Raw genomic sequence first — 13,346 nt, 5'->3', positions numbered from 1 at the left:
TAATTGGGCTATGTCTTTTTTATTGTTGAATTTTAAGAGTTCTTGACTTTCTTTTTGTTGTTGTTGTTGTTCTTTTTGCCATTTCTTGGGCCGCTCCCGTGGCATATGGAGGTTCCCACGCTAGGGGTCTAATCGGAGCTGTAGCCACCGGCCTACCCCACAGCCACAGCAACCTACACCACAGCTCACGAGCCGCGTCTGCAACCTACACCACAGCTCACGGCAACGCCGGATCCTTAACCCACTGAGCAAGGCCAGGGATCGAACCTGCAACCTCATGGTTCCTAGTCGGATTCGTTAACCACCGCGCCACGACGGGAAGTCTGACATATTCTGTACACTAGCTGCTTATCTATGATTTACAAATATTTTCCTATTCCATGGCTGGCCTTTTCACTTCGCTGATAGTATGCTTGAAGGCATTAATAGGCTTAATTTTGAAGTCCAATTTACTTTTGCTGTTGCCATTGCTAGTGGCTTGAGGTCACATCTAGAAAACCAATGCCTGAGTCAAGAGCATGAAGAGTGAAGATTAACATCTGTTTTCTTCCAGAGTTTTATAGTCTTAGCTTTTTTTTTTTTTTTTTTGCTTTGTAGGGCCACACCTGAGGCATACGAAGGTTCCCAGGCTAGAGGTCCAACTGGAGCTGCAGCTGCCGGCCTACACAACATGATGAGATCCAAGCTGCATCTGCAGCCTACACCCCAGCTCACAGCAATGCCGGACCCTTAACACATCGAGCGAGACCAGGAATCGAACCCACATCACGGCTCTGACGGGCACGACCTTCCCACCCGGAGCCCATCCGGCCGCGAAGCACCACCACATGCGACAAAGTGGTTCGGGCAGTTTGGGAGTTTATTGGCTGCAGTTCCTTGGCGCTCGTTACAATGCAAAAAAACAAACAGAAAAACAATTGGAATAATAATTATAATTTTTTAAAAACCCTGTCAACAACTTTCAGTCATTTCTTTATATTTTGACAAAACTTTTTTTTAAACAAATACAAAATAATCTAAAAGGAGGAAAACTATACATGGACTATTTACACCTCTGATAAATAGACGAATACTGCTCCAGGTGCCTCTCTGATATTCGTGAGAACCAGGGCCGGGGACTCAGCCAGCCAGAGGGCTCCAGCTGCGGCCCCAAAACACCTGGACCTCGGCCCACACCACTCTGGTTCTCCTGCCCAGAAAGTTGGGGTTCCCAGCCTGGACCCTCTTCCATCACCTTCATGAGCTCCAGCGTAGAAACGCCTGAAGCGGCTCTAGGCAGGACCTGCGGGAGTTGGGGGGCGGGCAGAAAGCCCCCACCCCCTTCACCAGAGCTATTTCCAGAGATGTGAGCCTGCCCTGAAGGCGTCGGAGGAGCCGGGTCCTGGGCCGGGGAGGCGGCGCGCTGCACTGCCCGGTCCCGGCGACGGGGGGACAACGCGGTGGCCCGGCCAGCCCAGCTCTGCCTGGACTGGCGCCGGGCCCAGGCGGGTGGCAGGAGCTGCCCCGAGAGTCCCTGAGAGAACGGCGGGAGAGCGGCCTTCGCGGCTCCTTCACGCCAGTTAGGAGGGCGAGGCCGACACCCAGGAGGCCAACCGGCTCGCCCTCTGGCTCGGCGCCCGGCCCACAGCCAGAGGCCCGCTGCCCCGAGGGGCCGGCACACACCAACGGCGGCCGGCGAGGAGGGCCGGACCACCGGAGGCAGAAGCGGCGAAGCCCTAAGGGGATCGGGTCAGGCCTCCTCCTTCCTCTAGAACGAGGAAGGGAGTTTGCGGGCGGGAGGAAGACAAACCAAGTGAGAAACAGGCCTTCCCGGAGCCGGGGCCACCTCCTCACAGTTTTGGTTACTAGGTGTGTCGCTCAAGGAAAGAGGCTGCCTTTCTGTCTTAAAGCCCAACAAGCAGGAACTCGGAAAAGGCAAGAGCAGCAGGGGGGCCCCCCCGGGGTGCCTGGGCGGGGAGGCCTCGGCTGGAGCAGCGGCCCGAGTCCCCGCTGGCGGCCACCTGCCCCACGGCTGGCACCTCCTTCACCCAGACAAGCTCCCGCCTCCCCCGGCCCCGGCGGCCCCAGCGCAGCGGCCCAGGGAGCCTCTTCTCCAGGGAGAAGCTCCCCAAGCGCCAGGCAGGGCGCATCTGGACGGCTCGACGGTAACTTTCTCTTTCTTTAAAAAACAAAAATATATCTTTATCGTACGTGGCTTCTCTTCCATTCCACCTTTCTTCTTAACACAGAGTGAGATACGGATACGCAGGTTTGCGGGGCGGGGTGAGGGCTTCTTCCCGGGGGGAACTGGAGGTAAACGGTCGGCTCCGAGCTCTGCTATCAGACCTGCTGAGCGGGGACGTGGGGAGGCAGGAGTGCTGTTCTTTCTAGAGAGAAAGGCTCAAAACCCGGCGGGACGGCGTCAGGCCCCGCCTCCCCCGTGGTAACCCCTCCCCTTCTCCCAGGCGCAAAAGTGAGCAAAAGCCGAAGCTGGTCTCCAGGAGGCGGGGCGGCGCCTGGCAAGAGGCTCCCACTCAGACGCTGCTCCCGGGTGCGGGCGCGGGAGGCTGCGCCGGGCCTCGCGCTCCGGGCCTCCCTCGCCGGGCGCACCGGCTTGGCACCGGCTGCCGCAGGCTCAGTGCCTCTTCGCGGAGGAGACCTTCTTCTTCCTCGCGGCGAGCATCTCGTAGAAAGGGTCCCTGCTGATGGCCGCCCTGCAGCACAGAGTGGGAGAGAGCAGAGGAGACTGAGGAACAGGGCCAGGAGACGCCCCCCCGGGGCAGGGGTCCCCGGCAGCAGCCAGGCCCCCTCCCTGCTCGCCTGCCCCTGTGAAGGCCACGGCATAGGTCAACCTTCCCTGTGTCTACACAGCAAGGGAAGGACACGCCTCAGGAGACATGATACATGTGGCAGGATAACTGTGGGGCACGTAGGCCTGTCCCAACCCAGTCATCAGTCCACGTCTGGGAATCCAACGCGCGCTTACAGCTGTGCTCTGACTCTGCAAAACGAACGCGGTGCTTTAGTTCTGCGGTGACAGTGGCGGCTGCCTGGAGCAGGGAGCGCCACACAGCCCCAAAACATCTGGCCTGTGGTGTGTTTGGGTGGAGGCTAAGGTCTCTACCCAGTAACTTTTTTTTTTTTTTTTTTGTCTTTTGTCCTTTTAGGGCCACACCCACGGCCTGTGGAGGTTCCCAGGCTAGGGGTCTAATGGGAGCTACACCTGCTGGTCTATACCACAGCCACAGCAATGCCAGACCAGAGCTGCATCTGCCACCTACACCGCAGCTCACAGCAACGCTGGATCCTCAACCCCTGAGCGAGGCCAGGGATTGAACCCACAACGTAATGGTTCCTCGTCGGATTTGTTTCCACTGCGGCACGCTGGGAACTCCATCTACCCAGTAACTTCTGAGTCCCCGCGCACACCAGCTCGACAGCCAAGACCTGTCCTTGAACAGCTGGAGCCCCAGCAACTTGCTGGCAGCCTGGAGGCCCTGGCACTGGCCCCAGGGAAGCCAGCAAGGACAGTGACAGCCGCCTCCGCCACTTGCCGCCCCTCTGTCATTCTCCACTTCCAAGCAAGTGGTGAGCGCCATTCCAGAGTTTAACTTGCTTTCCCTGAGAAGCAACATCCCCAGTGCCGCCGTCTCTGGGCCGGCTCGCCAGCCCAGACGACCACGGACTCTGCGCTTAACCAGTGCGGGAGGGCTCCCGCGAGCTGACCGGGCCCCGTTCCCAGAGAGGATGAGTCCGTGAAACAGCTCCTTGGCTCCGTGGGAAGCAGGAGCTGGAAAGGGCCCGGAACGCATCCCAAGAGACCTCGCCGTGCAGGCGTCTGGCCCCGCAGGGCTTGGGAGGGAACCCGCTTCCATCTCTGGGGTGTTAGGGTGTCTGCCTCTGCTTCCTGGGTGGGCTAAGCCCTGGGGGCGGCGGGGGGATGCCCTCCAGTCCACGTGGAAGGGGCACCAGGACACAGTGAAGTGCTCCGGGCTGGCAGCCCCGCCCTGGCCTTGCACATAGATCCCTGCTTCTTGCAGCCCTCTGCGCACGCTGGGTGCACATGCGGAGATGGCTGGTGGCCTCGTGCCCGTGGAAGCTCCTGGGAAGAGCACTGACGAGAAGAAAGTTGTCTGCACCTGACCTTCTGCAGAAGCTTCCCAGCAGCTTCAGGAAGAGCTTCTGCCTGATCAGATCCCTCCTCTGGCGCCTTCGCTGGAGACGCGTCAGAGCACGGGAGGCCAGAGCCAAGTGCCACACGCAGTGAGGACGGGTCCTTGGGTCTGAAGGACAGTAGGCCTCTGTGGTTTGGGACGGCTGAGTTCACCTCACTGTGCCTGTGTCCTCGTGCCACACAAGGACAGCCACCCTGTTGCACGGACCTCCAGGGGCTCCCGGGAAGTCCAAGGAGGCTGAGCCGTGGAGCTTGCATGTCTGCAAATCCCACGAGGAGACAGGGCCAGCGCCCGGCAGACACGGGGCCACCCCGAGGAGGGCTCAGCATCCACCTCGATGGAGGGACCAAACGTGTCTGCAGGTGACGGCAAAGGGCTTGGTTTCCTGGGCTACAGAGTATGAACGATACGAAAGACAGAATGGACGACCGCAGACAGCCTTTCTCAACAACGGGGGTGGACTACACACGACCCCTCAGCTACGATCTCCGCTGAGCTGCCACCCTGAAGATGAGACCGGCTTCCTAAGACGTGAAAAGGCCCGGCTGGCCCGTGGCACCTGGGCCTGAAGCCTGCGTCTGTGTCCCCTCCCTGGGTCCCCGAGCTGCCCTCGGAAAACCCAGGTGCAGGGCTCTCTTAAAAACGCTGCCTGGGCAAGACGGAAGCTCTGACGAGGGTTTGGCGCGCGGGCGCGGAGGGGCGCGGGCAGCGCGGGGCTTCGCCGGGCAAGGTCCCCCCACCGCCACTCACTTGATGCACTTGATCCACTCCTCCTTCTCCTCGGGGCTCGGGGCAGAGATCCGGTACACCGTGTGGTTCCCCTCCACCACGCGCCCGTCGGCCTCCGTCTTACACGCCTTAATCACCTGGTCCTTGCTGTCCGGGATGTAGAGCTCGAAGCAGTTCTGAGAAGTGGAGAGAGGCAGAGTGACGAGGGCCCGAGAGAGCTGCTCCCAAGGAAAAGCGAACACTTGTTCCCCAAAAAGGAGAACTTGGTTTCAAAAAAAAATGATCATCCTTCGTCTGACCTTCATAAAACACACGCGCCATGAACACTTTCCCAGGCCAAAGAGGAGCCTGGGAGCGGACTTCTGGCCAGTGCCGACTACGCGCAGCAACGGGTCTCCTCAGTCCAGATACGGAGCAGGCGCGCGTGAGCGCTACTCCCACTATCTAGAAAACTCGGAGAGAACCGCAGGTGCTTAATGCCCTTTGAAGCCGAGCCGGCAAAGCGATGCTCCGAGGCAAAGGGAAGACATTCCCAAGGTGTCCGAGGCTCGCAAAGGAAGGAGCCCGGTCACGCGTGCTCTGCTGCTGCCTCTTACGGAAGGACAGCCCCACAGCTTAGCTGATTCTCAGTAAGTGACGCCAGAGCAGATGGGCAAAATGAGAGCTGTCATCTCGTCTCATCTTTGGCCTGAACTGTAAAGGTAAGTGGAAAAGTTCGGCTAAATTAAATTAAATCAAACGAGTGCTTTTCAGGTGTTTTCCAAGCAGAGCGGACCCCTGAATAACGCGGGCGGGCAGCGACCTCTGAGCAGGGGAGAATCACGCACGATGTGCGGCCCCCGCTGTCGGTGCAGCCGCGCCTCCCCGGTCACGGCCTCAGCCCAGCGCAGAGCGGCCGCCCTGCAGCGTTGGCCACGGAAAACAACCCGGGTGTCGGGCGCTCAAGGGCCAACTGTTACCCTCGCCGTTTCACCCCTCCTGTGCCCCCGAACTGCTCACCAGAGACACTCACTGGTTTTTTGGAGTCTTCCACCTCCCGGATGCCCAGGTTCTCCAGGGGGATGATTCCCCGCGGCTCCTTGTCCTGCAGGAGGCAGAGAGAGAGAGGAGACCTCAGCGCTCCGCCCAGGCACGCGGGCCCTGGGCGGCCTCGCCCACAGCACGGAGTCCGCGCACCAGCTCCGGGGACCCAGGCTCTAAAACGACAGGGCCGAGAAACGTGTGGGCGTCGCCGACGGAACAGCCGCGCAGCCCTGTCACCAAAAGGCCTCTGCGGGAGGACACCCAGGGGAGGCTCCCCGGACGCTCTGGAAGAGGGGGTGTGACCAGCGCCGGGTGGCCCTCCAGCAGGGACACCCAGAAATCAGCTTGCTGCTTCGCCCAGCGTGCCTCCGCAGCTTCCAAGCCTCAGCTCCACTGTCAGCAGCCCTAGGAAGCCCCCGTCCCGCTCTGGGTGCCCCCGTTCAGCGCCCCCAACGCCCAGAACTAGAGCTGTGTCGCATCCTGACCTGCTTGTTACCTCCGCCCCCCCCCCCCCACCGCTGTAGGGTCCCCAGAGAGACGCCACCTGCCGGACACCTCCCCCTGGACTAAAAAGGCACCTAACTCCGTGCTGTCCCTCCGCCCTCTGGGCTGCCGTCACGGCTCCCTGTCTCTGCAAAGGCCACCCCACACCTCCCGCCTCCACACCGCCTCGCCCCGTGCCCGGAGGGTCAGTGCCCAGAGACTGTCCCAAGGTCAGGACTCCAACTGGGCTAGGCCTCGGCACCAAGCTTCACAGAACAAACGCTCCCAAAGCACCACACGCACTCGTGGGATGTGCAGCTTCGGGTTCTTCTCCTCTTGGGGGACACCTTCTCCCAACTGATCTTTCTGTTTGCAGGTTGCAGCTGCGCCGGGGCCTGTCCCCGGCATCTGTCACCTGGTCTGTGACTGCTTTAGTACTCACTCGTCTTCCTCTGACAGTGATTACATCTCCAGCCAACTGTCCTTGAGCTTTTACCTTATCTGTTACTAAAGAAGCTACGGTTCTCCGACTGTATGTTCTATCCTGAGCGCAGGGTCAGCTCTCCCGCCCTGACACGCCAGGCCGGGCTTGGGCTCTGGCCACTCCCACGGTCTCGGGAGAGAAGCGGCAGAGGGGGCTTCCCTCTGACCCCCCGGCCCTGATTCTCCTCTGGAGCTGCTGGTGTCCAGCGTCCAGGGGACAAGGTGCTCACTGCCCACCCTCTGTGGACGCTTTTTTCACCGTCCAGAGCGCTTGCCCACACTTGCAGAAATTGAGTCCTGTTTGTCACTCTTCCCGTTTCCCCAATTTCTCCCCCACGGCAGACGTCACTCAGGGGAAGAAATCCCGCTCAGTTCGCTGCTCCCAGACTCCAGGGCATGGGGAGGGCTGGGGGGCATCCTGCCCCTTCCACTCGGCCCTGGCCGCGCCTTAGCCCCAGCTGCCCACCATGGTGGGCCCTGAACGAGTCCTGCCCTCCCCTTACCCAGCTGCTATGTTCCCCACTGCCTCCTGGATTTCCCCTTTGTCAGGTAAGTCTGGGTGGCCATCTCCACCTACCACCTTGGCCCCGAGGCTCCCTGCCTGGCATCTCCAGAAACGTACTTTCTGTGTTCCCACTGCCTCATAAGATGCTGGTGACCCCGCTGTGGTCAGCGCCGTGAGGAACCACCAGACTAGACCCCACTGCTTCACCGCTGAGAGTGTCCCAGGACCTAGGGGGCAAGGCTTAGATGCTGGCTTATGGTTCACTTCCGTCCAGAGAACAGTCAGGATTTTAAAGGTGTCACCGGTCTAGAAGAAGGCCCATACGTGGGGCAGGGATGGGCCCAAACAGAAAGGTCCCGAGCTGCTAGTGGCGTGCTTTGGGGGGTGAAAGCGAAAGACCATCTCTGCCCTGTTCCGGGGCATCTGAAACACAGCACCTCTCACGTTTGAAAGGGCTTTAGTAACAGAGAAGCAGAGCCAGCTGCGGAACTCCAGGGCATGAGTCTGAGCCCTTAAAACACACACGGTCCCGGCCGGCATTCCCCTGGAAACTGCTGAGTGACTGAGTGACGGGCTGGTGCGGTCCTGCCTCTCGCTCCCCGGTGAGAAGCGACATCTGCGTGCTGAGGAACCGCAGCGGGGACCAGGGCAGAAACCCGCTTCGCTCCCGGGCAGGCGTGTGGCGGCGCCCTGGCTCCTGCCAGGCGTGACACAAACACGGCCAGGACTCTCGCTCTGTCTTGCTCTGTCTTCATCATAAAGGACGCTTCTCAGTCTTCACCCTCTCAGACAGAGCTCAGCTGCCCGACTCACTGCAGGCTCAAGTCCATGCTGCCAGCAGGACACAGGCTGCCCCCACTGACCAGGGAGAAGGGCAGAGGCGGGAGCGCGCGGCCGTGGGGAGTCCGTCTGGGTGCAGCCACCAACCTGCCGGGCCTCCGTAAGACTGAAGAGGTCTTACCAGACGGTTTCGCTCTCAGGCTCTTGCTGCGGAAGAGACGCGAGTGCAGCACGTGTGTGCGCAGTCCTAAGTCCCCTCCCACCGGATAAGGACGAACAAGACCGCCAGCGTCAGAAAGGGTCCGTTTCTTGCCACTCCAGGCCACCTCTAGCTTTGCCCTGCTTTTGCTGTTATACATTCTGTCCCTTGGCTGTTCCTTCCCATCAAGCGCTTCCGCGTGTCTGCTGTCACAGAAGATCTGGATTCTCAAATCACGGTCCCTTGGTCTCCCTTCCAACGGGGCACGAGCTCTTTCTCGGCCATGGGTCCGAGCTCATCCCTCCTAGCTCCGCTCCATAACCCAGTCTAAGGCCACGCAGGCTGCTCCCTGCCACCGTCTCCTGGCCGGGCGTCTGCTGTCCTAGCCGAGAACAGATGCGGGCTCCGAGCCACGGCTCCAGAGGCCTGAGACAGCCCACACCCTCCCCAGGGCCCCAATCCTGGGGTTCCTCTCAGCTCCTTCACGTCACTTAAACTCTCCTCCTGCCCCAAAGATGCAGCAGGACCAACTCGACCGTGTCCCCCCCACCGCTGCCCACCCTGAGCCCCAGCGGAGCAGCGGGCGCTCACCGTCGTGTATTCAAAGTAGTAGAGGCAGTTGTCAGTCAGGATGAACCAGCGTCTTTTCCAGGTCTTTACCCTGCCACCTGCAGAGCGAAGGGAGAGGCGTGTGGGACGGGGGTCGACCGGCTCCGGGGCTCCGGGGCTCCAAGCTCCGCCCTCAAAGAGGGCGGGGGGGGGCGGGGAGGGAGGAGGTGGGGGCAGGGCGCCAGGAGCCCCGAGACCATGGCAGAGGTTACATCCGTGACAAGACACAGAGCCAAAACAGAAGCGCCCGTCACAGCATGGAAGTCTGTGGGTACAAGCAGAGCAAGCGAGTTGGGTGGCATCCTGGAGGTGCCTCCAGGATGGCGGGATGAGAGCATGGGCTGGGGAGAGCGCCGGGACAAGGATGGACCAGAGAAGCGTCAGCAGAGGCTATGGGTGAGGCGGAAATGGGCAAACACAGGCGGAGGGAGAGGGTCGGCCCCCTGGTCCGAGCTGCCCTGCTAGGCCGCCGGCCCTGGGCTTCCAGGAGGGCAGGAGGAGGAACCGGGTAGGAAGGCACGTCGGTCCCCTCACAACCAAGGCCAGTGCTCCTGGAGCACAGAACTCAAGTCCCTGCGGTCTCACCGGCCACCCCCACCCCGTGGTGCGACGCTACCCTGGCTTTCACAGACGTCTGGGCCAGTGTCCTCAATTCCTCCCGAGCCCTGGGTGAGAGGGAGCAGGGCTCTTGGACCAGGGGAGAACCCACTGGTACGCGAGGTCCCTATTCAATCCTGGACTTCGGAGGCGGCCGGGCCAAGGGAGCTCGAGAGGGGCGGCTGTGAGCCGATAGAGGCTGCCCTCGTCCTTTCCAGTATTTCTCAATAAAAGAAACTCTGGGGTCCTGAAGTTATCCTGAGATGGCAGGAAGGAAGGGAAACGGCACTACGACCTCGGGGGGTGAAGGCCCGTCCTGCTCTTCGCCTGACCGTGAACCACACCAAGGTTATCCCGAGCCTGCGCGTGCCGGGTACCCGCGGCACCTCCTACCCGCCCCCGCTGCCTGGACGGGATGTGCTCTTCTCGCCAAGACTGAACTACAGGGAAGAGCACCTCTGCAGTTGTCACAGAGGGCACGGACCACAGGTGTAACCCTGGCGTGGCCCGTGTCATGCTTTCTGGCTTGCCCGTCACCACGGCAGCCGAGCACAGGGCAGGGCTGCTCTACAGACAGTACCTCCGACTGCCAGGACGGAGCGCTCACGCGGCTTTCCTTGAAGGATGCGTTGCTGGAGTAATGCAAACCACGCCGCGGAAAGAGCGTCGGGTGTTGGTCCCAGCAGCCGCTAGGCACTCCTGGACTTTCGGGCCCCCTGCATGGCTCTTTGGGGTCCCCAGACCCTGAGAGGTTAAGTGACTGATCATTAACTGCCAAGGTTGTAAATGGCACGGACCAAGGCGAGGGAGGAGGCTGGCTGCCAACTGGCACGCCACCCCCCCCCCACTGCCTGGTGTGGGTCAAGCCAACGGCCCCTCCCTGCTGGGACCTGCCCCTTCCTGTGAGCATGTGCCTCTGGCCCCTGAAGGCCCCAGGGCGGGAGTCAAGAAAGCCGGGGATGGAAATAGGGCATGCGTGTGGAAACGGGATGGGCTGGGCAGAACCAAAATAAAGGAGGCGAGGAAGGAAGACAAGGAATATATTTAGAATTGGAGTCAATCTGTCATAAAAAGGAAACCCCTCCCCATTTCAGAGTCTGAGGAAGTGGCTCTTCCATCTCTTGGGCCTTCACCCCACAAGGAACCTCCTCCGAGCCCACACCCACGTGTCTGCTCACAGGACCACCCAGGGCACCCAGGGCTCAGGAGGTCGCGGAAGAGAGGTCAGATGCCAAGAGGAAGAAGAACCTGGGAGAAAAGCAGGCTGGGCAAACTCTCTCCCCAGGGATGAGAGCTGGGCTCTTTCCCGACAGCCTGCGGCGCTGGGGCCCCTACCGCGAAGCCTCACGTGGTCCCAGGGAGCATGGCCACGGTGACAGGAAACAGACATGACACAAGCAGACAGACCGATGCGCGCACCTAGACAGTCCCTGTGGAACTCACAGGACACCCCCCGGCCCGCAGCCCCACCCCAGAGGTATAAGGTCTGCGGCTGTCACCCTGGAGCTGTGGGACCTGACGGGCCCCCAAACGTTCCCTAAACATCTGAGTCTGGGCCCTTCTTTTCCGTGTGGCTCTGCTCAAGGGAGGCTAAAGCAGACACCCGAGGGGCTCCTGGTCCAGAAAACATGCTTCCCCAAGTCAGCAATGGAGCGGATGCCAACAACATGCCTAGGAGGCCAACTGAGGGCTCTTAACGATGACTCACTGAAAAGAGGGGGGAGGAAAACAAAACGGAACATAAAAACAGCCGAGGTTGTAATGCCCTCCCCTGGCACCCAGGAGGTTAAACAGAAGGACTTCAAGGAGGGGTTCCACCTTTTAGGGGTTTTTAAAATACTTTACTTGACATCATTTTGAGTTTCAGAAACACAATTTCCCTTTTCATGCAAAAGGCCCATGTCCTACGGGGTCTAGTGTAATTCTTTTCCTAGGTTGCATCTCCCATCGCGGCGCGTGTGCGCAAGCGCGCGGCCGCGGGACCCTCGGTGGCCTCTCCTCCTCCCCTGCTCCGCTCGAGAGGCCACTGAGACTCTAGGGGGGTCCAGAAGCGTCAGCGGCGTAGCACCTGCCTGACCAGCTGCACAGGGAGCCCTTCGCGTCTTCGAACCCCCGTCACAGTGTGTTTTCTTGCGTCCCTGCGCACGGGGAAGCTCACACGACCCCACGTCTGGGGACCTGGCTGTTGGACGCACCACGTGCCACCCCGGAGAGGGGAAGCAGGAAGGTCGCTCCACACCCCATCCTGACCCGTTCCCTAGGGACTGTACGGCAAGCTAGAAGCAGCATTAACACTACCACCAGCAATTAAAAACAAAAGAACCAAAACAACAGAATAAGAAAACGCTGCAGCGATTACAGTGGCCTGGGCAGAGCGAGCGAGCAGGATGAGGGGATTACATACCTCCTGGAGTGTGGGGCAAGGAAAAGGAGAGCCAAAATCATGGAAACATACAAATGAGGGAGAAAAGAAAATTAAAACAAAGAAATTAAACCCGATTGCTTAGTCTCAAAGTGCAGTGCATTCGTCATTCATGTCCGCCTGGGGGTGGGAGGGCAGACGCGGGGTAACGGGCCAATCGCCCAGGCTGGCACGCGAACCAGGGGCCTGCCTCGTCTGCCAACCCCCACCCGGTAAAGGCAAGATCCGAGGTGCCACTGAAAAGCTGGCCCCAAAGATGCCACACATCAGTTCTCACCGAGCTAACGCTGCTTAGCTCGTGCAGAATCCAGAGCGAAGTGAAGACCACTCCGGGGGAAAGTAAGCGCCTTTCTTGAGAGGGCTCTCGCTTTCTAAAGCGTGTGTACAAGAGCACACACGCAACCCTGCTGACACATACGCACATGTGTGTGTACACGAGAACACACATCCTCATGGTTCTACGCGTACACGGACAGACACACGGCGGCCGCGGCCGGAAGGCCTGCCTCGGCGGCGCGTGCGCACAGAGGGCTGACTCTGTGCTACGATGAAAACACAACACGAAGACGTTAGGAGGGTGTGGTGGAGGTTTAGACGAAGTGATGCAGTGACCTAAAAACAAGCCTCACATTTAGTTAATTTTTTTCTTTTTAAAAATAGGGGATGCCTCATGAATTTACATGGCATCCTGGTATAAGAACCAAGATAATCCCTGAGCTGCTCTAATTTTAGTAGCTGGGCTGTCAGCGCTAACACTTAGTATTAGCATTTAAACAAATTTTGCTGGAGGGGGAAGCAGATCCAAAGTGGGAGGCACTCTTTAAATTCCCAGCAGGCTTCCTTTTAACTCCGTCCACTTGGCAACAAAGATGCGGAGCAGAAAGGCTGCCTCTGGGGCGGGGGCTTTATAGCCCTAACTTCAAAGATTCCACCGGCTTAAAGATACACAGCATGTGACAAATTCAAGAGATGTTTAAAACCCCAATCAGTGAAGTGGTGCTTTAAGGGGAATTTGTGAATTACGTCATTATGCATAAACACAAGGGCTTGAGATATGCTTTTAAAACGGAATATAAATCTCATTGCTGTCTGAACAGTCAGAAGTGAAAGATTCCTTTTCAGCGCTTCCCAGATGTGTCAGTAACGGCCTCGCGTGTGATGACGTCCAAGCTCACGGGACCAGGGGCCGAACTGGTAGAGGAGGTGGTTCTGACCCACCCCCTGGTAACGAGGGAGCCAGGGTGAGAGAACAGAGCGCTCCCTCAGCGCCAAACAATTAACCTGGGCACAAGCAGGGGCTCGCCCTGCGTCCCAGGTGGTTACTGAAACAAGCACATGTGTGCGGGAACGTGTGTAAAACTC

General features: G+C 59.6%; 1 protein-coding gene across 4 annotated transcripts in view; it reads right to left on the bottom strand.

The window, feature by feature from the left end:
• CYTH1 (cytohesin 1) overlaps nt 842–13,346 on the bottom strand; it is a 76,380-nt gene continuing 63,875 nt past the window's right edge. For 2 of the 4 annotated variants that reach the window (XM_013989851.2, XM_013989852.2), the window contains exons 10-13: nt 8,948–9,026; nt 5,896–5,967; nt 4,905–5,059; nt 842–2,693 (exon numbers count right to left, since the gene is read on the bottom strand). In XM_013989851.2, coding sequence (XP_013845305.2) covers nt 2,615–2,693; nt 4,905–5,059; nt 5,896–5,967; nt 8,948–9,026 — 385 coding nt within the window. In that variant the 3' untranslated portion in view covers nt 842–2,614. Of the gene's footprint in view, nt 2,694–4,904; nt 5,060–5,882; nt 5,968–8,947; nt 9,027–13,346 lie in introns of all 4 variants that reach the window. The other 2 variants (XR_002336946.1, XM_005656903.3) reach the window with 2 other exon arrangements.

The sequence above is a fragment of the Sus scrofa genome, chromosome 12 (assembly GCF_000003025.6).
Source record: "Sus scrofa isolate TJ Tabasco breed Duroc chromosome 12, Sscrofa11.1, whole genome shotgun sequence".
NCBI lineage: Eukaryota > Metazoa > Chordata > Mammalia > Artiodactyla > Suidae > Sus > Sus scrofa.
Note: the sequence above shows the minus strand (reverse complement) of the source record. Positions and strands in the feature narration are given on the sequence as shown.